This window comes from Carcharhinus amblyrhynchos, chromosome 18, assembly GCF_965287045.1.
Source record: "Carcharhinus amblyrhynchos chromosome 18, sCarAmb.v2.hapA, whole genome shotgun sequence".
Classification (NCBI taxonomy): Eukaryota; Metazoa; Chordata; class Chondrichthyes; order Carcharhiniformes; family Carcharhinidae; genus Carcharhinus; species Carcharhinus amblyrhynchos.
In genome coordinates, this window is record NC_137341.1 from 28,053,975 (window position 1) to 28,081,911 (window position 27,937).

At 40.7% G+C, this 27,937-nt stretch overlaps 1 protein-coding gene across 9 annotated transcripts in view; it reads left to right on the top strand.

The window, feature by feature from the left end:
* The window catches only part of rbfox1 (RNA binding fox-1 homolog 1), a 1,792,700-nt gene that overhangs the window by 1,273,528 nt on the left and 491,235 nt on the right, over nt 1-27,937 (top strand). For 4 of the 9 annotated variants that reach the window (XM_080206628.1, XM_080206639.1, XM_080206630.1 and 1 more), the window contains exon 1: nt 1,060-1,430. The exons of 4 other annotated variants lie outside the window; for them this stretch is intronic. In XM_080206628.1, coding sequence (XP_080062754.1) covers nt 1,287-1,430 — 144 coding nt within the window. In that variant the 5' untranslated portion in view covers nt 1,060-1,286. Of the gene's footprint in view, nt 1-505; nt 559-1,059; nt 1,431-27,937 lie in introns of those variants that run through there. One more of the 9 variants, XM_080206636.1, reaches the window with a different exon arrangement.

The window sequence follows — 27,937 nt, forward strand, 5'->3', positions numbered from 1 at the left end:
ATCTAGTGCAGAGAGCCACTGTAGACCAGAAGCAGTAATAAAATCATGAAATAGCGATAAGCATTTTTGTCAAGAAATCACAGCTGGCAAGATACACTTTGATCTGAAAGGGAAATGTATTTAAATAAAAAACACAGGTTTGTTCTTGGACTCAAAGCATTCATTAACTCTGCCGGCACTTTTCAAAATAGTGCTCGTTAGATGCGACTAATTTTATTCACCTTCCTGTATCTTTTGTTGTCTGTCGATGCATAGTACTTGATTGGATCAAATTAGAGCATTATTTATTATGTTTCATTGGAGAAAAGAGATGTCATGTACCGGGAGTATTGAACAGAAAAAGCCTAATGCATAAAAGGCAAAGGAGGAAGACGTGGCATATCTCTGTCAGTCAAGAGACTGGCTCAAGACAGAGAGAAAAGGAGAGAGGGACACATTAGTTTCACATTGTTTTTTTTTGCATGATGAAAAGTTTGTTAATTTTCAAGCGTAGCTTTCAGCATATCAACCTTGTGACAGAATTGGAAAACAGTTGTCACTTCCTGAACAGACCTTCTTGTAAGTGAATTAAGTATTAATTCCCGTAATCAAGAATGATTTGCTTGATGATTTATGACGAGGCTTTGCTGAAATTATTTGGCACAGACCGCTTTTGAGTGGTTGGATTCTTTGTGCGCTTGTATTTTCTTGCGTTGGGATGTTCCCACTGCCCCCTCCCTCCCCATTTTTCCCCCATTGTTTAATGCAGGTTAATTCCGCATTTAAGTGATTACATCAAGCTGGCAGCATGGTCTCAGCTGGGTAGTGACATTAATTGCCAAAATCTCCCAGCCATACACGGTTCAGCCGGGTCCCCCCTTGGGATTTTTTTTAAATGCAGTATTTGAGTTTCAGTGCAAGGGGGAGAGAGTGAAAAGACCCTGCCCTAAGACCCATTTGACAAATGAGAGCCATGAAACATCAGCACCAGTCGACTGAGCCCCAGTGAATCAGACGCCCTCCACTAGTCAGCAACTAATGCTGTGTGACGAGCCTTCCCTCACTCTGTCATTAGGAAGAGTTGCACATGTTCGTCGTCAGCCAGGAACCTGAGTTTAGCTCTGTGCAGAATTTTTTTTTAAACTGTCTTCACAGGCCTGGGCAGGTTGACGACTGAGTCTTTTGTATGCTGCACTGCTTCACAAAATAAGAGAGAGAGCGAGAAAGCTTGCTTATTTCAGTGCAACTTGGCACAAGGCTGCCTATGAATTGGTGCTGAAAGAAGATAACAGGACAAGCGTGTGTGCATGCAAGCCCCCTCGCTGGTTCTTCCCAGACCCCAGAGTAACAGAATGCAGCATCCTCTGACGGGTGCAACCTGTGTCGCTTTGCCCAATGTAGGCATGTGTCCCCAGCTCTCCTGTGCGTTGACTTTTATGTACCTACAGCAGGTAAGGAGAATTTATATTCTCTGCAGTAATATTTCATAGTCTTTAGCCCTGTTATTTTGCCAAAGTTTGCTGAGAAGAGTAAATACTGAATGAACGAAAAAGATACTGTATCTGTAAATTGTTGTTTATATTTATATAAAAACATATAAATGTGTGGCAAATGACAATTTATTTTGAAATGGATTATTAAATTTTAACACTGAGAGGAGGCTCCTGCTTCATTAGCTTCCGGAAACAATTATGAAAATAATATGTCACCAATCAAATCCTGAAATATGTGTTAGATGGGAGTTTTTTTTAAATCCTCACCTATTTTTCTTCCAACTTTTTCTTTGCTGCGCTTTTGTCGAGGACTGTTGAAATAAAGCTTTTTACACAATTCATTCAGGCCAGTCTCATTTCAAAAGCAGTTTCCATACGTTTCAATGTTCCCAAAAATAAAATTCTGGACATGATTGAAAGGGGAAATTATCAAAGTTGTTAGTTGCAGGCATGTGACATAAGACTGAAATTCGTCCTTTTTACATTTAGCTGTTGGGTGGGAAACCGTACATTATCAGCAGTCAAAGTGTACTTAAGCATCGTTTAGTATGTATTATGTGGCACATCTGGAGATTTGAAAGCTATTGCATTTCTACCTGTTTACTGCTAACTAGCTATTCAGATACCCCCAGTTACGAGAAAGTATTAAGAACTGTTGCTATATTTATGCAGTGTGTTTCTTGTGGTATCATTTCATACCATTCATTTTGCAAAGGCTTCACTTTAATTTGTAATTAAAATCTTATAAACAAGGCGAATGTTTGGATGCACACTTGCATAATTATTATTTTCATTCTTCATGTTTTCGACACACATATTGCTATCCTTCAAGTATTCAATAAACATACTAACAAAACCTTTGACCACTAACTTTCCTTTATCATTTTCAACCAATTACATCTAAAATATTTTACAATTTTAGATTTTCTTTTAAAAGTGTTATGTGTCTAATTTTTGCAGCAAATTTAAATGATAATGCTGCTTATTTGGGTACTATTTTTCCCCCCATTCATTGGAAACTTATGTTTGAAAAACAGCTAAACCGGATCTTTAGTTAGTTGTTAATTAGGTAGTTAATATTAGAATTCCTTAAGATAAATAAATAATGCAGTAAAATTAAGTCTATTGTATTATGTAATTCTTTTACATAAAACAAAATTGCATTGTTTACATGCGAGGGAAAAAAGGAGATTGATAAAACAAATCTTATCAAGAAAAGTTGTTGAAATGTGTGAACATATATAAATGTCCACGTTGATGTGTGTCGCACAAATAAATATATCTTTTGGGCCCATGGACTTTATAGCAAAATGAAATCAGTAGTTTGAAGCGGTCCTAATGGTCATTGTCGATGATTGATTTGACTTACTGTAGGTCATTCAACCTCATAAAGTGATCATTTGCATACATAGGTTCAATATTGTAAAGCAGAGGGATGACAGGGGCAGAGGTCAATGCACATATATGGGGGAGAGGAGGCGGAAAATGGCATAAAACTGAAGAAGGATGACATCAGTCGCTAATTCAGTAGCTATGACTTAAAATGCAATCAGTCATTAAAGCAGCTGTATGAATATCACAATAATGCGAATTCAAACTGAAGGGAAGAAAAGACAATCTGACTTTTCCACATCATCTGTTTTAGTTGTTTCTCTTGTTGTTTTCAATATCCCAACCTCCTAATATTTTATACTTGTCTAACATTACCTTCAGCACCTTAGTATGGCACCATGACTTTGTTTGACAGTTCCTAAGCAAAAATTATTCTCGGTATTGGATCTGCTGTGTTTCTTTGCCTTGCTCTCATCCACCTCATTGCATTGACTTGCTGGCTCATTGGCTTGACCTCTGTCACAGCTGTAATGCTGTTTGCCAGCATGGTATCTTTCAGCACCACGCGTTTAAGCATGACATGATTTGTGTAGCATGTATCATTTAATTCTCCAGCATGAACAGAATTAACAAAAATGCGAATCAATCTTGTCCATTTCTGAATGCTATTGAAGTAGAAATTGAACTAACCTTGTCACAAATGAAGAACTCACTGTTTGGAACCAGATTCATTTCCTTCAAAGCTGAACCTGTACTGAGCTTACCAGTCAGCAGCAGCTCCAACTTTGGGGAATGCAATGTCAAACATTTACCAGTACACTTGCAGTTAAATAATTTGATTAATCGGTAGTTTAAATGGGAGAACAAAAAACGCAAAGCTATTTTCAGTGTTGTTTGCTATAATTCTGCTTATAATTTGAAAGCAAGTTTTAGCCTTTATATATTTAGATTACAACAAATATTAGATATGACAAATTTAATTGCACACCTCGTATACATACTCCTCTGAACATGAAACTTGTATTATAATGATATTGGGGTTTGGGAACTCGTGGGCGTTGTAGAAAAGTTATTATTTTTTATTTCTTTCTGTCATATAGTTATTCTTATGAGGTGAAGTATGTATACAAAAGTTAATTGTGCAAATGAAGTCAGTGCTCAGAGGATACAAGTTAAACGCAAATATCTTCAATTAAGATATTCTGGGTTGGTAACTCGCTTTCATTCTATATTGTGCCCAAGGATTATTTTTAATTGTTGCCTTAATTTGTTCATTTACTATTCTTGAAATATATTTTCTAAAAGGTTGTATCATCATTGTAAACTTTTAACAGTTATAGTCATGAGGATATATTCTGTGATGCTTTGTAAAATAAATGTTGAAATGAAGCTAAAGATACATTTATTAAATTCCTTTGCTGGTGCCAAGTGTTTTTTGTTTTATTGCAGTAGTTCATATACCATTGTTGTCATTTCTCTGATGTGTGAATGTGTCTCATGGAATCTAACGTGCAGTGGGGCAGGAAAAAAATGTCTTTGTCATCAGCCTTCTTTTAATGGGAAAGTCTTCTTTAGCACTGAGTGAAATGTGAACACTCTGGGTCATCTTGACTTTGCGCGAAGATACAAAATTGCCAATAACAAACTGGCAGCCCGTTTACCATCCTTTCCGTTTGAGGTCAATGGAAATAAAAATTGAGAGAGATGTAAAACAAGCTGTGATATTTGCTCTCACCCGTGTTACATTATCAGGCAGTCAAAATTACTCCCGCAGGAATTTGGAATTGCTTTGCCTAGATTGTATGTTTGTGGATTTATAAAGAGGAGAAGAGTGGAAGATCTACCCCATGCCCCACATAAAATATTTTTAAAACCATCTTCAAAAAAATGTGGGTGTATGAACTGTGTGATAATGTTCCCAAGGATTATAAATGTATAACATAATCAATCAAGCATATCATTTATGCAACGGTTCAGTTTTAATGTTTTGCTACATTAAGCATATTGTATAAATAGAATACTCAACAGAGGACTTAAATTTGTATTTGCTTCTGCTTGTGGGGAAGGTTTCTGCAAGTTTTGGTGATGCCTGCTATTAAGGAGTTACTTGACTCTTTTGACTCTTGGAGTAAGTTTCTTTTTGTTTTCTGTGGTTGAGAACTAGGCAGAAGTTCAAAGGTATTCTGTTCCTTGCGCTTTGGAACATTTTAATTGCATAGCTCTCTTGAGCATGAAACTTATTTTGTAAAACAGCATGAATAGTACCATCATTAATTCATATTGAAAAAGTAGACAACAGTGCACCTGAACATTTGTGTTACAACGCTTGCACCATTAAGTTGGAAGCCATGTTAGTATAAAAGTAACTCAGTCCAACAATAATCGTATATGGTGTTTAAAACAAGGGGAGGTTCACCTTTTCGATAGTGATATCGCAACTTTTTCGGAACAACTCCTCTGTGGACAATGATAGCCATTCGGATTGTCCCAAAATGAGGAAGGTTTTGTAATGTAGGGAGAATAAATTGTTTCAAATTTAGCATGCTGGGATCTGGAAACCAGATGCAGCTGCAGATCACATATTAATCCCCCAAAAAAAGTTCCTTTGTCATTTTTTACATAAATTGGATGCAAAATGTTCCCAAGGATTGTTTCTCGGCAACTCAATTTATTATAAAAGCAAGAATACCTGAGGCCGCCTTTTACAAATAGATTAGATTCGGCTTCAGATAGCATTATTTTCAACTTTCCGTTGACCCATCAATCGTACATGGACAAAAAATGTGATTGAAATTATTAAAATTAGAAACTTATTCACATTTTTCAATAGTGATTCATTTTTCAAACCTTCCCCAAAAGTCCATCTGCATGGTCTGATTTTAGATGTTAATATAACTTCATCGCATGGTGCAAGCCCTTTGATTAGAATACAGTGTAACCCATTATGCAAGCTATAATTCTTCCCAGCCTCCCCACTTTTTTTTTGTTGGGTGCTTGTTTGGACTTCTTCCCCCTTCTATCTGTTCCCACAGCAGGGGTAGAGGATGCTCCCTGCATGCTGCTTCACAGCTTCTATCGATGTACCCTTGGAGAATAGGCCGAGGATTGGGGTGCCCCTGCAAGATTGCTGCCGCTGTTGTTTCCTCGACGAAGGTTTCAGCTCCTGCTATGTGCTTCACACGGCAGCCCAGCTGAGTTCTCAATAAAAATAGAGAGCACCCATTGATTGTAGGCAACAATGAACATTATTCATGGCTGGGATTTAGACTCCTGAGGATAATCTTGGACTGTGTGCGCGGGAACAAAACAGGCTGCCGACTTGTTAGCATCCACTCCACACCATTGCGCAGTTCCTTGTTGGATTTCCAACATTTTCATTCTGGAATACGCAGATGTGCCATTTTTATTATTTTGTTTCAATGAACATACTCTGGAAGAGGTTCAACGTGTCCATTTTCTGCAAAAACGACAGCGCAAAATGTTTCATTTGAACCTTCCTGACGCTTGATTTTACTTCCCCGTGTTGATTCGTGGCAATCTTCTTGTGAAAACATGCAACCATTGTTATGCTGCATGACTGAAGGAAGCCTATGTTACTAATGCTCACCTGCCATCTGTTTTTCCTGCAGCTGGGGTTTTATAATTATCCAAAGGCTGATGGATTTAGCCCCAAAGAAGTATTCTCTGTAAGGACATAAAATGCATCAAACCAAAAAATGAATTTGAGTGACTTGTGAGCAAATTGTTTCTGATTTAATTGTAGTGGTAACGAGTCAGCGCAAGGAATTCAACACATCCTCTTTCCTAATTTCAGATGCCTCTTTAACTGATGGCTGCAGGTTTTGTTTTTGTGTCGGATTGGTCATTGTCTGGAAAACACCACAAAACAAAGGTGAAAAACACAAGTAGAAGGAAAATCATTCATGCTTGTGGACATGAATTATCCTTTATGAAAACACCCAAGATCAAACAGCACTATCTTTATTCTTCGTTCTAAAAGCAGGAAGGTGATAAAAATGCCCGCAAAGGCATATGAAAGAAATATTACACATTCAAAACTGTGACTTGCTATAATTTAGGGACACATGAATTTTAACTTATGGTCTGAACGCAGCTTTGGTTACGGTAGAAATGTAAAATAAGTGGGATGCTTTTTTAACAGTAAAACTGAAAGCCCAATTCCATCTCCAGGTGGATTATGTGCGGTTGCTCATTCTCTCGTGAGGGGAAACATTTTTTCAGGAAGTGGGTACACGAGGCTCGAGCGGTTCGGATAATTCATCTTAGTTCCCTTGATTTTTTTTTTAGCAGTGGCTGCATGGAAAATAAAATGACACCTTTTTGCATTTTTCTCTGCTTACATTCTCTCTTGAAAGATCGTCAATGATATCCAGATGCTCTGTAGGTTGCAATGCCATCAGTTTTAGATTCAGGTGTTTCAAGCCAGTTCTCAGGAGGGAAACTGTCAATTTCTGCCCACATCAGTCATTTAATGACGACTGTATGCAATCCAGAACAATTGACTTATTTCACATTTCACTTCCCCTCCTTCCCTGTCAGGACTGAAGCCCAATGAATTTAATTAGGAAAAATAGCATATTTAATGCCTGTGCTGCGGTGGGGTATTTGGAGTCTCTGTCTTTGGTCTCTGTGCTGTCACAAGCTCCAGCTGTGTGGAGATCTCATTGAGTTTTGATCCGGTTCCTTTTGTAAGAGGCTACACATGCAGAATAGGAATTAGCTCGCTGCAAGAAAGAGATGTTCTGACTTTTTGATTTGGAGAATCTGTTAAGACTGGCAGGATTCAGAGAAATATGTAAATACTTTTCTAATCTAAACCTGAAGGTAGTCGTGTAGCTTTGAAGATGCAGCACTACAATGGGGAATTTAAACAAAAAAATCAAGATGAAGGTGTGTAGATAGAAGCCAAATTTGCTTCTTGGACCAAAGCACTTTCAGAACAAGATTGGGACGTTCCCAGAAATATCCGCGAATTATTATCATGAGAGCTGATGCAAGATAATTAATAACCGCATTCTTCCGGCAAAATTCTAATTGTTCTTGTAACAAACGTTACTATTTTTAGTGCAATAACTTTCAGTCGAAGCAAAACTTTGGTCACCGTTCTCATTTCAATGGAAGGCAAATTAATACACAATGATAATGTGATAATCAGGCCACATTTATCAAGGACACGTTCTGCTGAAGAATCAGCCTTCCCGGATAAATAATTCATGTTTGTAAATAAAATACAGCAGATGATCTTGAAATTCGACTGGATGTAATAATTCCAGAACTGCAAAACTGAGATTACCAAGTCCTGCACCTGTTGTAATTAAGTGATTTGTCCTGCTGGTACAGGCTAGATTTACACAACATGGGGGGAAAAGAAATGCTATTTTTCGTCACTGATGCATATACAACAAGGTAAAACTGCACAGCTACAACTGGATGGGTTTCATTACACCCAATTGTTATGTTCTCAGCCCTCCCGAAAGTTATAGAGCTTGCTTATTATCAGCAATTAAAGTCAAATGGGGGCAAAGCTAATCAAGTTTGACTCTCAATGCCCACATTGTACACAGATACCAAGTTCCTTTCCTCCATGACCTGCTTTTCTTTGTCAGAAGTAGAAGTAATTTATGATTGGTTTATCATCTGCACCCTCCCATTTAACAATTCCTACAATTACCTATTAAACCCCATGCACTGCGTAAGCCCCGTTAAATGTGCTAGATAGGTACATTAAGAGAATGTGGCTGGTAATTTGGAGTTTGCATACTAATGAAAAGTTAAATAAATGGAAGATTAAACAGTAAGCCATCAATTCTGCTGACGTATCATTTGGATTACTCAAGGGCAATCTATTCCTTAGCAGTTCTGACTAGGTTTCTGTTGACGGAAAGAACAAGGCTGTAACTATAGAGATTACCATTCACATCGATTAATCATTGCCTTATTGGGATTCCATTTTTTTTCTTGGATCCTTGGACAAGTCTTCCAATGGGCACTTTGTTATACAGTACATAGTGATGTGTACTGGTTATAATAGTTCAAGTGGGACTGCTATGATGCTTCATATTCTAGATAATCTGAAAGCTGTCACAATAAGAGGCAATGATGCATTCTCTTAAACAGAAATGAGGTTAGCCTTGTTTTCTAAAGTGCTGTGCACTCTGGGGAACTGCAAAATCCTCTCCAAGCATCCCGATTCTTTTCGATACCTTCTACAGAAATTGAGCTGGGGACAAGAAAGGAACATACCCAAACATTCTGTTTATTTTTCCCCATAATTTTTCAAACAGCTGTTCTTTGGGTTGCTCGGTATTTGTTCAATTGAATTTTCCCACAATTGCTACCAACCGCACCCCCCCCCCACCACACACACACACACACACACACACACACACACACACACACAGAGCTTGGTAAGGATTGAAAATCTGTATCTTGCACCCAGGATGACCCAGTTTTGTCCCTTTCCTTTAATTCCAATGTGAATGTGTTTTTATTGGAGACACGTACAAACGTTGAGCACCTAACCTTGCAGTCGAGTGTCTTCTTGGAGCACAGATTGCCCTTAGAACACTGGCTACTTATTGAAAGGAGATTACTGTCCGGCTGTTACATGTCAGTTATTGCATTATTTCACAATTTTTCACATCGGAAGATTTTAAATGAAAAATAGAGAAGCCTATGAGATTTTAGGAGACCTCCAATTTGTTATTACTGATGCCACTTAAGTGAATCAAAAGCTGAGGGCTTTTCATTGATACTCAACATAACAATTATCAATATTTGAACATATTTAATGTTAGGCATTTAAAACAGACAAGGATTTTGTTTTGATTCATGTTTTCTAATCCTTGGAATAGATTCACGATAGACATAAGGTAATAAGAATCTTCTAGACAATTGGATCGAATTAAATTGACTTAGAATGTGTCAGAATGTGATGTACTTTATATTCTCTGATAAACCTCCTCAGACTTTCCATGATATCTATTTTTCCATACTTGGAAAGCAGGATATCATGATGTGGGCGTCAAAACTGACAAAGATCATTCTTGCATAAAAGTAGTTTACTGCATGCGAGTGAATTATATACAAGTGGAACTTTTGGAAAGTACACTTAAATGTATCAATTTTTTTATGTGGTGGTCAGGATGGAGGTGTCAGACATAAAGCATGTGATTCATGAATTAAAAATCTTTAGAATTTATGGAAAAATAATGGACTTTCTTAGTTATCAGTACGAGATAAAATTCGGAGATATGAGGTAGGATTTTATGGCCTTGCTTATCCTGAAATTGTAAAATCCTGCCTAAGACCAATGGACCTTTCCATGATCCATCCCTCACCTTCTCCATTTCCTCTGGCAGGCAGGGCAATAACATTCTAGCCACAATGTTTTTAAGTTAAGTTACTGGTGTCACAAGTAGGCTTACATTAATACTGCAAGAAGTTGCTGTGAAAACCCCCTTGTTGCCATTTTCTGGCGTCTGTTTGGATACACTGAGGGAGAATTTAGCATGTCATTTGGATTGTGGGAAGAAACTGGAGCACCTGGAGAAAACCCACGGAGACACAGGGAGAATGTGTGCATTCCACGCACACAGTGACCCAAGTGAGGAATCAAATCCAGGTCCCTGGCGTTGTGAGGCAGCAGTGCTAACTACATGCTACCATGCCACCTTGTAATGGGGCACTTTGAGTAGTTTACTTTTTTACATGAAATTTGATTTACACTCTTTTTGAATATTGTTTCATACAGTGCAGTTGAAAGGGTCAGCTGTACTTTGGAAATATTACTCATTGGGTGGAATTCTCCCATAGCCTCGCTGATAGTATAAATAGTGGGCAATGGAGAGTGGGGAGAGTTTGGTGGGAGGTGCAAAAAAACGGTCTTGTACCTATGTGAATTTACAACAGGATCTTCTGATACTGCTTGCCATGGTGGATCAGGAAACCCACTGGAGGCCTGGGTGAAACAGATTTGCATCCCACTAATGGGGTGCTGATGTAGGCCGCAATGGAATCTCTTCCCCCTCCGCCAACCCCATGTCCAATTCTTTGTGACACCAGCGGGAAATCATGCTGGTCCAGCACACGTCCAGACCGACATGATGTGCAGGAGTTAGGATTTACACAAAAAAGGCCTGGGGTTGCCTTCAGAGGCCTGGTTTGAGACCGCCAGCAACCCTGGACCCTGGAACACCTGAGCAGTGGGTGGGTGGAGCATCTATCAGGTGGACCTCAACTTCAGACATCAACAGAGAATTTCAGCTTTGAGCCTTGGAGTGTTCCTGGAGGATCATTCTCCTTTCTTCAATCGTGGATCAGTAATGTTGGGCATCTTTTAAATATGGCACTCATATTATGGTTGGATGCATGTCATCAAGCCTGCCTTGCCACAGAAGACAGCATAAAACCCCTGGATGCATGATTAATTATGCTGGGGACAGATGATATAGTGTAGCTTTACGTTGGCCTTCACAGTGGGAAACATTCCCCATTCCCACCTCTGACACAGGGCTTCTCCTGATGGGAGAATTCCACCCAACACCTTATCATGGTCCATTTCTGATACAGAATCCAGATGAAGCATCTTTTTGCAATATTTCCCTTTCTCTGGCAAGAACAGAATGTTGGTGTATGTTGACAATGTGACACTTTATTTTTCAGTGAGGCAGTCACTTTGCACCATTTTAGCCCATACTGATTGGAGGAAAAAGCAATGATTTTGTTAATTCAATAATTGAAGTTTCTGAATGGAGATAACCGTGTGTCGGTAGTACCTCGCTGTCAGCCTTTGATGAGACACTTTCTCTTTAAAAACTGCTAGTTAGAAGTAGCCTGTGAAGCCTATGCTTCACAATATCCCATGTTTTGACATTATAGTAGTCATATTTTTCCAGATACTTTGGTGTGTGTTGCCAACAACCTATTTCTCCCATGCACTGGCCTTGATTTTAAATCCCCAGCCAATAGAAGAGATCAAACGTTGGGGGTGGGGGGAAGGGGGTCTTTCTTGCCTAGATGCAGTTGGTTGCACTTCTAAAGGTGGCAAGGAGACACCCCAATCTCCCTATCCACTAACATGGCAGGTCCATCTTTAAAATATAGGCACATTTCCAATTATATTTTTGAGGGCATGATCTGCCATTTTGTTTTAATTTTTTTTCATTAGTGTCACAAGTAGGCGTACTTTAACACTGCATGATGTTCCTGTGAAAATCCCCTAGTCGCCACACTCCGGCGGCTATCTGGGTACATCTGAGGGATAAATTAGTGTGGCCAATGCACCAAACCAGCACGTCTTTTGGATTGTGGGAGGAAACCAGAGCACTCACACAGACAATGACCCAAGCCAGGAATCGAACCTGCGTCCCTGGTGCTGTGAGAGCAGTGCTAACCACTGCACCATTGTGCCGCCTTTAAACTGAGCAGTGGGGCAGTAGCACCTTGGGCTAAGCTGCCATACAGCGGGCAGACCCAGAGGAGACCCAGCTTTCTAAATAAAAAAATGATGCATTTTGGTATTCCTGTGGCTCTAGGTCAGATAAAATCAAAGCCACAATGTCGCTCATGTAGAATTTTGGAGCTCCTGCACAAAAAATGTTTGCTCCCACATTGACTTTGTTTAAGGATTTTAAACAATGGGTCACAATAAAGATTGATAAACACATGAGTGTTCTCTCCAATCAGTCGGGCTATCTGATAATTGCGTGAAATGCACTTCCCTTACAAGATGCATCATGAAACACACTTCAGCATGTTGTGGAAAAGCAGAATAGTGCAATAACTGGATCAGCATGCAATTATTGAGGCTGCTGATCATCTCAGCCTACTCACTAAATTCAAGAACCACCCGGTTAACACATTAACTTGGGCAAAGAACCGTTTGGTGCACTATGCCCAAAGCTTGCATTTTACTAACTTGTTTCTGTTTGGGCATCACTGTTGTGCTATTATTGCAATCAATATAACATTTTACTCCTTTTTAACTAACAGCAACTTGAAATGGTAATACAGTTTTAACCTGTGAATTAATATCCTGTGATATCGCAGAGCAATTTTATTAATGAATATAATTGCCTAAGATTTAGTAGAAGTTACCAAGCTCATTCACACCAATCCAAAGCTTTAAACTCAAGTTACAAGTTTGGTTAGAATAGGATTTTGTTCTTTATTTAATTTCTCCAACTTTGCCGAATATAGTTAAACTTCCAACTCTTGATGCTAATCTCAGAATGTGATCCTTGGATTGATCACTGCTTGGTAACTATGTGACCGATGATGCGTTCCTACAGCAGTATAACAAAAATAATTTGGAACTGCGCATCCATTCATTCAGAGAGGCTACATTAACTAATATGCTGATGCGCTATCTCAATAAACGTGAGTTTATTTTTTATTTAAACAATGAAAAGGAATATACCTTGATGATTACCATGCAAAAGCCCTCAGTAAACACACATTATAAGCGTGGAACCAAATGGGTTGTGTGGTAAAATGTTTGACATGTAACATTGCTCAAGATATCAGTTTTATGGGACACTCAAAGACATGCAACGGAAAAGCTTAAGAAAGAAGTGTCCTGTTCCTAAGCAGCCGCCAATGTTACTTTGTTGCCAACAGCTAGAAGGTGTGCAAGAGTAAATCTGTGCTGACTTTTCCATTTCCCAGTGCTGAAGGGCTGTGTTATTATTCAGCTATCTAATATCAAGATCAAGATCAAGATCAAGAACTTAGCACAGTGGGAGACTGAGCTATCACTCGATTTGATGCTGGAACTGCACATAGTCCATAAGATATAGGAGCAGAATGAGGCCATTCAGCCCAGCAAGCCATCTCCATCATTCAAACATGGCTGATATGATTCTTAGCCCCCCAACCTCCCTCCTCCTCCCCATAACCCTTAATCTCCTTACTGATCAAGATCCTATATATCTCTGTCTTAAAGACACTCAATGACCTGGCCTCCAAAACTCTCTGTGGCAATGAGCTCCACAGATTCACTATCTTCTAACTGAAGAAGTTCCTCCATCTTTGTTTTAAAGGAGTGTCCCTTTGCTCTGAGGCTGTGCCTTCAAGTTCTAGTCTCTCTCACTAGTGGAAACATCCTCTCCATGTCCACTCTACTTAGGATTCTCAGTATTCTGTAAGTTTCAATTAGATTTCCCCCTCATCCTTCTAAACTCCACTGACTATAGATCCAGAGTCCTCGACCGCTCCTCATATGACAATCCTTTGTTCCAGGGATAATTCTTGTCACCTCACTTATTTTCTTCTCTTAATACAGCTATTATATTTACTAGTTGATCTGGCCTGACTTGCATTGCTGCCCTTCAACATTCAGTCCACTAGGACCATGCAGCATTGTTTTGTGCATGACAGATTGGCACTAAACACACATCCAAAATGCCTGAAATGATACAACCTGGCTTGTCCCTTTTGTTGGGGGCTTGGGAGTGATAGTGATGCTGTTGCCCAGGCCCCGCACCAGTCTACTTTGCCTCTTCCTTTGCAAGGTCCCAGCTTGCACACCTGGGCTGAAGAGGGTGGTCTGCAGCCTTGTAGAGGCTGATATATCTCAGGTTACTGAGTTTACTGGTGATCGCGGCAATGCTGTGTTCCATTCTGTGGCCAGGATCAGGTACTCTGACTTTGGGGTCTTTATGCTGGTCGAAAGAGATTTCCAAAGAAGCTTTGCCCATCATTAACTTATCTCTTCTGAAAATTCTGGAAATGATAGTGTCCTGATGTGACAGAGTCCCCACTGTTTCCATAGTTCCCAGTAGTCTCCTACCTGAAATTCACCCCAAATTTCAGTGCTGTATTTATATGAACAGTTTGAATTCAACACAGCTCTAACTCCACTTTCCAAAAGTATAGACAGAAGAAGAGAAAGGAAGGCCATCCTTCCCTTCTGGTCTGGCAATAGGAAATTGTTGTTAAACTCCGCTTACCAAGCGAAGTTTAACTTTGATTTGATTTCAAGATTTAAAATTGGCTCGGTGAATACAGAAAGGATGATGATGAATCAATGGAAACAAAAATTAGGTGCGATGCAAAACAGGTCACTGATACTCAAAGGCCCATGTTGCACTATTGTTGATGACTAATTTCATCAGCATGGGGTTTCCATTTACAGCTGTCAACAATAGATTAACAGCAGAGTTTTCCAGCCACCACAACCACCATAGCATGTTTTCCAGCAGCAGAGGTAGCTCACTATTGGCCACCAGCTGGATCTTCTGGTCCCGCCAATATCTGCTGCATTTTGCATAGCTTGCCAATCCAGTCACTGGGAAACCCTATAATGAGAAAATCCCACCCTAGGTTTCTAGGTTTCTGGGGTGGCACAGTGGTAAGCACTGCTGCCTCATAGTGCCAGGGACCCGGGCTCGATTCTCTGCTTGGTTCACTATCTGTGTGGAGTTTGCACATTCTCTCCGTGTCTGCATGGGTTTCCTCCGGGTGCTCCTGTTTCCTCCCACAGTCTGAAAGATATGCTGGTTAGCTATGTTGACCCGAACAGGCAACGGAATGTGGCGACTAGGGGAATTTCACAGTAACTTCATTGCAGTGGTACTGTAAGCCTTACTTGTGCCTAATAAATACATTTCAAAACTTTTACCACAACTCACAAAATTAAAAGTTTTCTCTCAACATGTTGATGGGATTTGGGCATTATTGGCGAGGCTGATATGAATTGTCTGTCCCTATACAACTTGCCAGACTATTTCAGAGGCTAATTAAGAGTCAAGCACTTTGCTTTGGATATGGAATCAAAGGCAGGCAGGTTTCCATCCTAAAAGGATGTCAGTGAACCAGATTGGCTTTTAACAACAATCTTGGAGTTTTGTGATCTTTATTACTAGCTTTTTATTCCAAATCTCAGTAGAGATTTGCAGTACATAGAATTTAATGGGATTGAGGGTTATAGATAGGCCTGGTAGGTAGGGATACGATAGGCGCAACTTGTGGGCTGAAGTGCTGTAGTGTTCTATGTTCTAAATGTAATTATTAATTGAATTTAAATTCCTAAGCTGTTCTAAGAACATAAGAAATCAGCTACATGACCCGTTGAGCCTGCTGAGTTCAGTGTGATCATGGCTGACCTTGGGCCTCAACTCCATTTTTCCACCCACTCCCCATATCTCTTAATTTCCTAAGGGATCTCTTTATTCTAACTTTAAATGCTTCAACAGTGGAACATCCACATTCTTCTAGGGCACAGAATTCCAAAGATTCACAACAATTTGAGTGAAGAAATTTGTCCTCATCGCAGTCCCAAACGATCAGCCTCTTATTCTGAGATTTGTCGTCCCTCCAACCTCCCTCCATGTTTTAAATTCCCTGACCAATGGAAATAATCTCTTGGTGTCCACCCTATTAAGCCCCTTCAGGACTTAGTAGTTTCAATGAGATTACCTCTCATTCATTTAAACTCCAGAGAATATAAAACTGAAAGAGAAAACGCTGGAAAATCTCAGCAGGTTCGGCAGCCTCTGTAAGGAGAGAAAAGAGCTGATGTTTCGAGTCCAGACGACCCTTTGTCAAAGCTTTGACAAAGGGTCATCTGGACTCAATGCCTGCTCTTTTCTCTCCTTGCAGATGCTGCCGAACCTGCTGAGATTTTCCAGCATTTTCTTTCTTGGTTTCAGATTCCAGCATCCACAATAATTTGCTTTTATCCAGAGAATATAAGCTTTATTTACTTAGTTTTGCATCAAAGGACATCATTCCCCTCCCCACCCCCCCCACCTCAATTCCAGAGACCAATTTAATAAACCTTCACTGTACAACCTGCAATGTAATACACTTCTTAAACTGCATACTCTACGCTAGTTGTGGTCTCACCAAAACCCTGTACAACTGCTGTGGTTGAATCTTTACCCACGTCTTCACATCTTTAATTAAGGTCTATGACTGACTAGCCCAGTAACATAACTATGATGTTACTGAGTCTGAAGTTTATTCAATACAACAAGTATGCTGATCTGCCTGCAGATCAAAAATTATTTCAGCCATCACAAATCTGTCTCTCAAAAATTGAAATTTAAATGGTATTTTCAGGGTCCAGTTCTTTAGAATCATAGAATACCTACAGTGCAGAAGGCAGCCATTCAGCCCATCAAGTCTGCATGGACAGCAATCCCGCCCAAGCCCTATTCACATATTTACCCTGCTCATTCCCCTGATACTAGTGGTCAATTTAGCATGGCCAATCAACCTAACTTGCAAATCTTTGGAGTGTGGGAGGAAGCCGGAGGAAATCCATGCAGACACAGGGAGAATATGCAAACTCAACACAGTGACTCAAGCCTGGAATTAAACCCAGGTCCCTCAATGCTAACCGCTATGCCACCCGCATTATGCCTGTTGTGGAACTATTGGGTTCCAATAACCAGCAACAAGGGACCAACAACAGTGGATGGGATTCTCCAGCCGTGCGCGCCCAAAGACAAAAAATTCTCACCCGAGCTCAACGGGCCTTTGACCTGCTGAATTTTCTGTCTCGCCCGCTGTGGGAATTGCAGCAGGCCAGACGGGAGAATTTCAGCCAGTATGCATACGTTACTGAGCCACCCTTACATGCTGCGTGTCTGCCCATGCTCAGGGAAAACTCCTGTGGTCCCGATGCGTAACCCTTTTCGTATCTGCTTCATCCCTGTACCCGTGTGACCACCAGATCTACACCTGTGATGGTAGAAGAGCAATGATGGTAGAAAGGTCATTGAGTGAGGTTTTGTTTTCCAGAAGTACTGCTAAGAATGATTTCCCTCTACTGGGATTGCTAGCATCTGTTCCTTTCCAGCAGAATATATATGTAAAAAACACTTAAAGCTATGAAAAATGCAATAATTCCATGGTACAGAAATGTATACATTAAAGTGAACACAATTTTGTAAAGATTTGATTTTGAATAATTGGTCCGCATGAACAATAATGATAAGGGTGAAATTAGTTTTACTTGTATTTAGCTAAGGTAAAATGTATTTTGCTTCGTGGTACTTGCTTATCCACCCTTTAGTGGATTAGTTTTCCTCTGAAGTAATTGGTATTCTTCGATTCATATAGTAAATTCTTTCTGTCACTGGTGACAGGAACTCTCCATTTTCTCTACATTCAATTGGAAATATTTCCTTCGTAAGTGAGATGAAAGACAGCTTCACAATAGCTCAGAAATAGGGGCTGCGTTGAGAGCTTTCCTGTAATCACAATTGGTGCCTGAGATGACGAAAGGTTTAAGCAAAAAGAATTGAACTGAGTCTACCCATTTAGGGATGCTGCAGTGGAAAGTTCAAGTTTAACCCGACAATTCCCCCACATGTTAAACGGTGGGTCTGAACCAAGCTGCTTGGATGAGAAGTTCGCACACTAGCAAGCGGGAACATTTGAAAGGTGAGTGAGCCTGCCACACGTTCCCCACACACACACACACACACACACACACACCGCCCCCGCGCCCCCCCCCCGCAACCTCACACAACCCCTGGTATTCATCCAAAAAGATGGATGATAGCCATCGCTGAAGCAGGTTTTCTGCTGATACTCTTGGCCTGGGAAATAGGGAGTCGAAGAAGACCTGAAAAATGAAGAAACAACTTTAAACACAGGGAAGAAAATTGGTGAATGGAAAAGAATACAAAGTTACTGTATCTCTCTCAGATCAGAATACATGTGCTGAAAGTTTTATGCATAGAACTAAGGGAACTTCCCAAGACTGGAAATCTGAAATAAAACAGAACATCTATATCTGTAGGAAGAAAAGTCTGGTTAATGGTTTGAGTGTGGACCATTCTTCAGAACACATTCACTCTTACAAAAGGTTCAACAATTGAGACAGTAATCTTGACACTGATTGCTATGAAGCCGCTGTGTATTTCCAGCCCTGGTAGCTTTTATTGTCATGCCCGTTTTACAATGCCCTTAAAACTTTGCTGGTGGCACTTGTGCTGGCTCTGGTTCAGCAAGACTCCATTCACTCCTGTCTGAATCCTACGCTGCTGGTCAGAAGATGGCTATGTAGCTCAATTAATGTTATGTGGCAGGAGCAGGGGGAAAAAAAAGATCAGTCTTCTCATGTCAGGAGGGAAGTTATTTACTTTTTACAAACTGACGGAGAGGCACTGCGGGGGCATCATTTATTTCAGTTCAGAATGTCATTATCATTTAATGCGGAGTGACTTCTGCATGCATTTTGGTCTCATTCTCATAATCTTTATTATGCAGGATGGCTGCTTAAGTACTAGCCGGGTTAATTTGCTGTATGGAAAAGTCAAATTTTTTTTATCCTTCTTGCGAAAGCTAAAACGTGAAGAACTGTGTGGCTGCCCCCCTTGCTTTACTGTGGAATTGTGAGCTTTGGGCACGGAATTTTCACTATAAAATCACTTGGTATACTTGTAAGTGTCGACATTTGTCTTTTCCATCGATATTGTGTTTTGTAATACCTGTGTCAAAATGATAATCATTGCACGTCCTAGTCTGCTGAGGTAGGTGTTCTCACAGCAGTTAATATAATTCAGTAACTCAGCTTTATGGAAAAGCTGAATACATCTCGGATAAATGCTACCTTGTTTTCGTAAATTTTATAAATACAATATTTTGGGACTGACTTTGGCAAATCACTAAATGCAAAATCAGGGAGGGACCAGACATGCACCTGAATAGTCACAATACACCCTCCATGTTTTATATTATCAATCATGCACCAGTCGCTAAGCATAAAAATATTTTATTTAATGCAGTGTGTTTTATCCTATCATTTTTCCAGGGTATTTTTGTAATGTACAGTTGACATAATAGGATATATAAAATGTGTTGCTAGGTTACAAAGAGCTTCAGAATTTAAAGAGCTAAGAATTTTTCAAATCTACAAGATTCATGAAAGATGTCAGAGGATGTATGCAGTAAAATAAGAACCATAAATTACTGGTTTAGTGTGGAATAAAACAAGCCCGAAATAAAATATCGTGGCTGTGAGCAAATTCACCCATCAGACACTCGACACCGAACGCATCAACTAATGACTTTCTTTAAAAGATTCCTGGAATTAATTTGTGCTGCCAAAGCAAAAGCAAGAATTAAAAAAAAATAGAGCACACAGTCTCAGGAAGCGTCAAGTGCAATGAATGATGAAGTACTTTTCATTGCAGCCAATTCCATTCCAGAAATCCCTGTAGTGCAGGAAGCTTTAAAGCTAACACAGCAAATTCAGCTATCGTGCGGTACAGTATTAATGATTTATGCTCGTTGCACCATTGCTTTTGTTCACTGGCAGTGCCCAGTTCTGCTAATAAAGGAGTTTTTGAAAGGGTCCCCCGTTTGCGGAGCAGTTTTGCTTAATGCAGCGATGTTGTCATTATAAATCAGCGGAATTTAGCAGTTTACAACCTTGCTGCGATTTGCTTGAGGTTTTCTGTTTAATCTGCTTCATCTGGGCACTGAAATATTTTCATTGTGTTTCCGCGGACGACAAATGAACTGGCGGATGAGATGTAATTTGAATGTTTTAAAGGGTTGATTGGTTTAATTTGAAGCAGTGCTGGCCATCCATTTGTTTTCCCCCCCGTTCACTTTTTTTGCACTTTATCATATTGTTTATGGAGATGAGCAGAGCAACGTTTCATTAGCATAAAGAGATGCAGATCATAACAGGAGATATTTTTCTGCCCCCCCCCCCCCACCTCTATCCTCACCCCAAATTGAAGAGACAGTAAAATATAGTGCTTTGAGCAGATGTTAACATGTATAGGAAAAATGATGATTTATATTTGCTTCTCTGCAACTGGACATCAACATGAATATTTAATGATGGTAGCTCTACACTTTCTTCTGGGGGGAAAAGAAACCCACTTCATCCATTGATATAAGAATAGAGAATTTGCATTTGGATTGTCTGACTGTAATAAGCTTAAACAGTGAGGGAGACAAAAGTTAGTGGTTTTGCATGCAGAGAAAATAACAGCATGTGAATTGTTTAATGGAATCTCTTAATTCATTTTTTTAAAAATTTGCTTTAATGCACTTAGTGGACAGAAGATTCTATGATTACACAGGGGCATTGCACATTCCTTTGATAGGTTTGAATAATTAATGAGATTTCTGTCTAACTTCCGATGCCATTAAATCTTAAGCATTTTATTCATTATTATTATGCTGCTTGTACTTTAGAACCCAACCAAGAGCCTGATCTGCAAGAAAATGATTTCCCCTCACCCCTGATGACCCTCCCCCGCCCAGACTACATAGAGCTTTGTGAGGGCGGCATAATATTTTTGACTCCCACGGAGGATACCAGGCCGCAGTATTGTGCAGCTCTGGGAAATGCAGAATATCCGCATGCAAATTGGATTCCTAAAGCTGCCAAGTGTATGTATTTCTTGCTTGTTTTGTGAAGGTGGGGGGGCGGGGGGAGGGGGAACAACTGCATTTCTGGAAAGCGGACCTCAGTTTCACTGCTGTAGCATGAGTTTTTCTCGATGATTTTTAACATCAAGGCCCGGCTTGGCTTCAGAGCCATTAGTCAGTGGACCTGAATTTCCTGAAAATTTATGTCCATAGCAATGGTAGCACAGATATTGCATGCACCACTGTCATGGGGTGGAAATTTCAAGATGGCATCAATGACTTCTGCCAAAACCCACACCATACCCATCATTTGCTGGGACCTTTTGCCTCAAGTGGAAATGTTGAGCAACATTTTATCCCCTCCCCTGACTAAATCAATGGTAAGAAAATCAATTTTGTTGATTTGCCATCACTCTAACCACCTGCCACTTAGACGATTGCTAGCCGGCACTGCAGGCTCAGAATTAAAGTTTATTTATTAGTGTCACCAGTAGGCTTACATTAATACTGCAACGAAGTTACTGTGAAATCCCCTAGTCGTCACACTCTGGCACTCTGTTTGGGTACATTGGCCATGCTAAATTCTCCCTCAGTGTACCTAACGTGCACGTCTTTTGGACAGTGGGAGGTATCGGAGCACCCGGAGGAAAGCCACACAGACAAGGGGAGAACATGCAGACTCTACACAGTCACCCAAGGCCGGAATTGAACATGGGTCCCTGGCATCGTGAGGCAGCATGCTAACCATCGTGCCACAGTGCCACCCGTAAATTAGTATTCAATTGCTCAGCAAATTGTTTGAGGGATGGACTTGTTCTAGGAATTTCATTGAAAACTTAAGCCTCAATTAAGCGATAAAATAAGTGTTTTGACAGCCAAGCTTGCTCAGATTTTCCCCTGACTGACATTATTTCTGTATTAATATTTATTGAGCTTGTGTGCTAAGTATGGATTTTAATCGGTAATGAAATACAGCTAAGGATTGCATTTGGATTGGGAGACAATCCCTTGCATTCAGGTCCTTCTGTAGTGTCGGCGCACATTACAATGATACTATTTCAGCAAAATTCATCAATCAAACTCGAACTGGATACTCTGTCGGTATTTATAGCAACCTATTCCAGCATCATCAGATCAGAACATGGAGTTTTAGCCCCAATATAGGCATATAAATAGTAAAGCAGTGAAAGAAAGCAGCAGTGAGGCCAATTAAGGATCAGAAGGTGGGTTAGTGCAAGCAGATGTCTTTTTATCTGTCTTTTTAGAAAGGAAGACAAAGTCTAGGCTAAGATTAACTGGCCCTCTCATACGGCAGAGGAGGCTTGCCATTGCTGTTGTGAGGATCACACGTCCATCCAGCTGCCAGGGAACCCGCCGTGGTGGGTGTTCCCCTTTGGCATGACTAGAAGTTCCCATTGGTGAGAAAGGTGGAAAATCCTGCCCATAGTGAAGTAGGAGGGAATTGAGGTATTGGATAGGCTAAAAATTGCTAAAAATAGAACTGGCCTTACTTAAGATTGTTATATCACCTGGATTGTAGGGATGAAGCTGAGGAAAGTCAGGTCAGAAATCACAATGGTACTACTGGCATAATCTTCCAATCTTCCTTAGATACTTGTTTAATGCACAGTAGTGCCAGAAGACTGGAGAATTGCAATGTCACCTAATGAAGGGGCAGCACTGTGAAAGCTTGTGCTACCAAATAACTGTGTTGGACTTTAACCTGGTGTTGTGAGACTTCTTACTGTGCCCACCCTAGTCCAACACCGGAATCTCCACCATCTCCATATCAGTGTCCTAAAAGAGATACAAGGATAAACCCAGCAGCTGCAGGCCGGTCAGTTGATCCTCTGCAATGGGAAAATTAGAACTTGGTTAAGAGTAGATTAATTCAGGAAAGCCTCATGATTGAGCTTCTGGATGTGGTTACTGAATTGGGAATAAAGGTCCTGTGGCATGGATTTCCAAAAGGTGCCTGAAAAAGTGCCACATAGCTTATCGGCAAATTTGAAGCAGCAGTGGCAGCATGGATATAAAGTTGTTTGAGTGGCAGGAAATAGAGATGAGCAGTGAATAGTTTTTTTTTGGACTGGAAGTAAGTATGTAGTGGTGTTCCACAAGAATCAGGATGAACACCAGTACTTTTTTGATATATATTAACGACTTAAACTTGGAAGCACAGAGTACAGATTCAAAATTTATAATTAACACAGAACTTGGAACCGGGAGGAGGATAGTGATAGACTTCAAGAGGACATAGACAGGCTGGTGGAAAGGGCGGATACCCGACAGATGAAATTTAATGGAGTGAAATGTGAAGTGAGGCATTTTGTGAGGAAGAATGAGGAGACACAACATAAACAAAAGGGGAGGGGGGGTGGTATTCAAAAGTGCCTGCAAGAAGGTGGCAGGGCAGGTTGAGAAAGTGGTTAAAAAAATAAAGGGAATCCCAGGCTTCATAAATCGAGGAATAAAGAACAAGAGCAAGAACATTCTTCTGAACATTTATAATTCACTGGTTTTGGCCTGTGAAATATTGTGTCCAGTTCTGCGAACCATGCTTTAGGAAGGATGTGAAGACATTGGAGAAGGTGCAGAAAAATGGTGACAGGGATGAGGGACTTCAGGATTGGTGACAGATCCTATTTTCCTTATGGAAGAGAATGTGGAGAGGAGATGTGATAGATGTGTACAAATTACTGAAGGTCTAGACAGATTAGATGGAGAAAATCTGTTCCCTTTGGCAAAGGGGTTGAGAACACTAATTTAAGGTGATTGGCAAAAGAAACAAAGATAACATTACCAAGAGAGTGGTTAGGATCTGGAATGAACTGCCTGAGAACATGATGGAGAAGATGCAACTGTGGTTTCCACCAGGGATTTGGGTAAGTACTAAAGTAAAGAATGTGCAGAATTATGCGGGAAAGGAAGGGAGATGCAGAATGAGCTGAGTTGTCCTTGTCGGTAGCTGATTTGGTCTTCATGTGTTGAATGATTGCAGCATAGACCTTCGTCTGTGTTGTAATCATTCGATGATTCTATGATTGGGGGTGGGTGGGTGGGACTGGTCTCCATCCCACCCTCTACTAATTTAAGGGATTTGATTTGGAGTGGGTGACCAGTCTTCTCCCAGGAGCCAGGGTAATCATTTTAAGTCAGCAGTGTGCCCTCAGTTTAACTGGATTTTTATTTTGTAACAGGCTCAGAAATCCCAACAGCTAAATGAAGGGCTGGATCCATGAGGCAAGTGCTTCAGTTGTACTGTTTGTTGGCTAGGATGTACAACAGTGTTTATCTCCCAGGCCAAAGAAGTTACTTTTACATGATTGGACCCCCACCCCCAACCTTGGCAATATCTGTTTTGCCTCAATCCCCGCCTCTCAACAATGCCAGACGTACTTGGCATTAGCTCCCTGCCTGCTTTCTCACTCACCTGTCAAACTGCTGGGTGGGAAAGGTCTGGAAAATTTCCAGAGGGCACCCTGCAGTTAATTTCTGCAGGAAGTCCACGGAAATCCATACCCTGAGGTTCCTGTCTGAAAATCTTCACCTATCTATGCTCTTCCCAGCCTTAAGTAACTAGCCAGGCCATTAGGTGCCACTATTAAATAACCTGTTGTTGCATTCTGTTCCATTTTCACTTTCTTGGATGTCTCTGACATTAGCTAGACCACTTCCAACCTGCTACTGTGCTTTCTGGCAAATTGTGGCATGAATTCACCAGTGGAGGGTAGCAAGTACGTGACTGACTTTTCAGAAGTCTAACTTCCTAGAGGGCCACACGGCGGCACAGTGCTTAGCACTGTTGCTTCGCAGCACCAGGGACCCGGGTTCAATTCCTGGCTTGGGTCACCATCTGTGCGGAGTCTGCACGTTCTCCCTGTGTCTGCGTTGGTTTCCTCCGGGTGCTCCGGTTTCCTCCCACAGTCTGTATGACGTGCTGGTTAGATGCATCAGCCATGTTAAATTCTCCCTCAGTGTACCCGAACAGGTGCCAGAGTGTGGCGACCAGGGGATTTTTCACAGTAACTTCATTGCAGTGTTAATGTAAGCTGATTTGTGACATTAATAAATAAAATGAATGCCATGGATTATCAATATCAGCACTGTAGTGAATTCCAGGCTATTGTTTCACAAGTTTGTCAGAGCAGACCTGTTTAACACTAGCAGCCGGCATTAATCTTCAGAAAGCATCTTCAGTGTTGTTAAGATCAAAACGTAAATACTAAATCAAGCGCATACCTTTACCACAAATAAATTCTTCTTCCAAAAGCTTGCAATGTTGTTCCTATTCTGGTCAATATTGCATCAAATTATTTGATCAGGGTCGAATAATGCTATTTTCCTTTTCGTATGGACAAATCTGTGGCATTGGATACCTGGTTTAGCTGGACCATTTCTGAATTTAGGGTCTATATGCGGTAATAATTCCAGAAGCAAGCTGCTTCTATGCAGATTTCTCATCTTAGTGGATTGTCACTTCATCGTCAATATTTCCGGTTTCTGTGGGGCAACTCAGTCTAGATATGTTTTAGAAACTGTGTTATTTCAATCTACAGCAGAATGGAAATGTGAGGAAGGAAGGAGTACACATGAAGCAAAGGGATTGAGATTTTATTTGCTGCCCCTGAGTTAAGTGTTCTACATCTGAAGCTTGCAAAGTACTGACCAAAGCATAGGCAAGTATTCCCATGAAAGTGCCTGGCAAAGGGAGTATAAACTGGGCTGTGATGGAGTTGGACTTTTACAAGACTGCCAACTGATCTAACAATTCCCATCACTTGATGACCAAGGAAAGAGACAACAAGCTGACTAGCCAGGCTGTCAAAGGAATTAAGGACCTCCACTGAGAAGCTAGAGAGCTCAGGATGCTGGCTACTATTTAAAGGAAAAGTATTCTGACCCAAGCTGGTAACCTTTTTTGTCTGGACAATGTGGGAGGTAATCTGTACAATGGAATTAAAATTTGGTGCTATGGTAACCCCCATGAGGTCCGTGGGGAATTACTGATCTCCCTGTGGGGCTTATTGACTTCCTCTGGTAACAGGCCAATGCCTGGAATTCATTACCTGAGCCTTTGATAAGGCAAACCCAGGACTGGGCCTGCTGAATTGTCATCCCAGGCAGAGACTAGTGTACATGCACCACTGCAGTGGTTTTACTTTGCATTGTGTAAATAAATGTGTGCCTTTCCAGTCCGGTTTCCTTGTTCTTAAAGGCATATTCTACATCTGCAATGAATATAGAAATGTACCCAATGGTATTGCAGAAGCAATTGCTGTAAACCACTCCTTAATTGTGAGAAGTTTGGATATGTGTGTTTAAATAGTTTATGCTGTTTATTGTGCATGTAATCCTGCCACAGGAAGATGCACAGTGCCCAATTTGCACCAACATTTGTCCTATTGCTAAATTTGGGAGTCCCATTCCTTGGCATCTCAGGCAGAGGTTAGAACCCACATTAGTACCCTAACACCTGTTGAAGGATATCATGGATGCTGTTTGGGTTTTGAAATTTAGGAAATCTGCCGCATCTGGCTTTCCATACTCATGTGACTGTGCCATGAGGCTGCCTCTGGAGGCTGACATCTGAGGGCAGTTCAGTAAAGACCTCTTATTGAGAAATGATGAATAAGACAGGTGTCCTTATACATTAAACAGAGACATAGGCAGTGGTGAGTACAGCACGTATGAGCTGGAGTGTTGCTTTGAGCTACATTATAGTAAGAAGTAAAATAAGGTCCCTAATACAGTAAAGGCTATAATAGAATTTAAACTCGAGGGTAAAGTAAAAGAAGCAGTTTAAAGGTAAGTCTTGGCAGGGAAACTTGGCCATGTGGCATGCTCCTCCTGTACGATGAGGGAAGTCAGGGACACTTTTAGTGTCCTGAGTGATTGTGAGTACGGAGAACATTTTCAGCTGCAGCCACTCAAAATCCGCATTGTGGACCTGAAGCTGCAGTTGGAGTGACTGTGGAATATCCGCAAAGCTGGGATCTTTGCGGAAAGATGTGCAGTGAAGTGCTCACATTGCAGGTGAAGAAAACCCAGGCAGAAAGGGAATGGATGTCCATCAGGCAAAGCATTAGGCAGATAGTGCAGGAGTCTCCTGTGTCCATCCCCCTCTCTAACAGATATTCCGTTTTGAATGCTGCTAGAGGACATGGTCCCTCAGGGGAATGCAGCAACAGCCAAGTCTGTGGTACCATGAGTGGCTCAACTGCATAGTGGAGGGTGGTTAAAAAAAAGGAAAGCAATAGTGATAGGGAATTCTAGTTGCAGACATGACACCAAGATGGTATATTGCCTCCCTTGTGCCAATGTCAAGGATGCAACTGAACAGCTGCAGGATATTCTGAAGGGAGACCAATCAGATGTCATGGTCCATATTAGTACCAATGACGTAGGTTAAAAGTGGAATGAGATCCTGCAAGCAGAATGTAGGGAGTTCGGAAATAAATTTAAAAAGGTAGTGATCTCTGGATTACTCCCGGTGCCACATGCTAGTGAGAGTAAACTTGCAGGGAACATAAAAAGAGACTGCAAAAGTCTCTGAGTATGGAAAAAGATTAGTGAAAATAAATGTAGGTCCCTTGTGTCTGAAACAGAAGAATTCATATGGAGGACAAGAAAGCGGCAATTAAGCAATCACTTCAGTCGTGCTTTCATGGGTGAAGACACAAATTACTTCACAGAAATGTTGGAAAACCACTGGTCCGGTGAGAAGAAACAATTGTAGAAAATTAGTATTAGTATAGTGCTGGAGA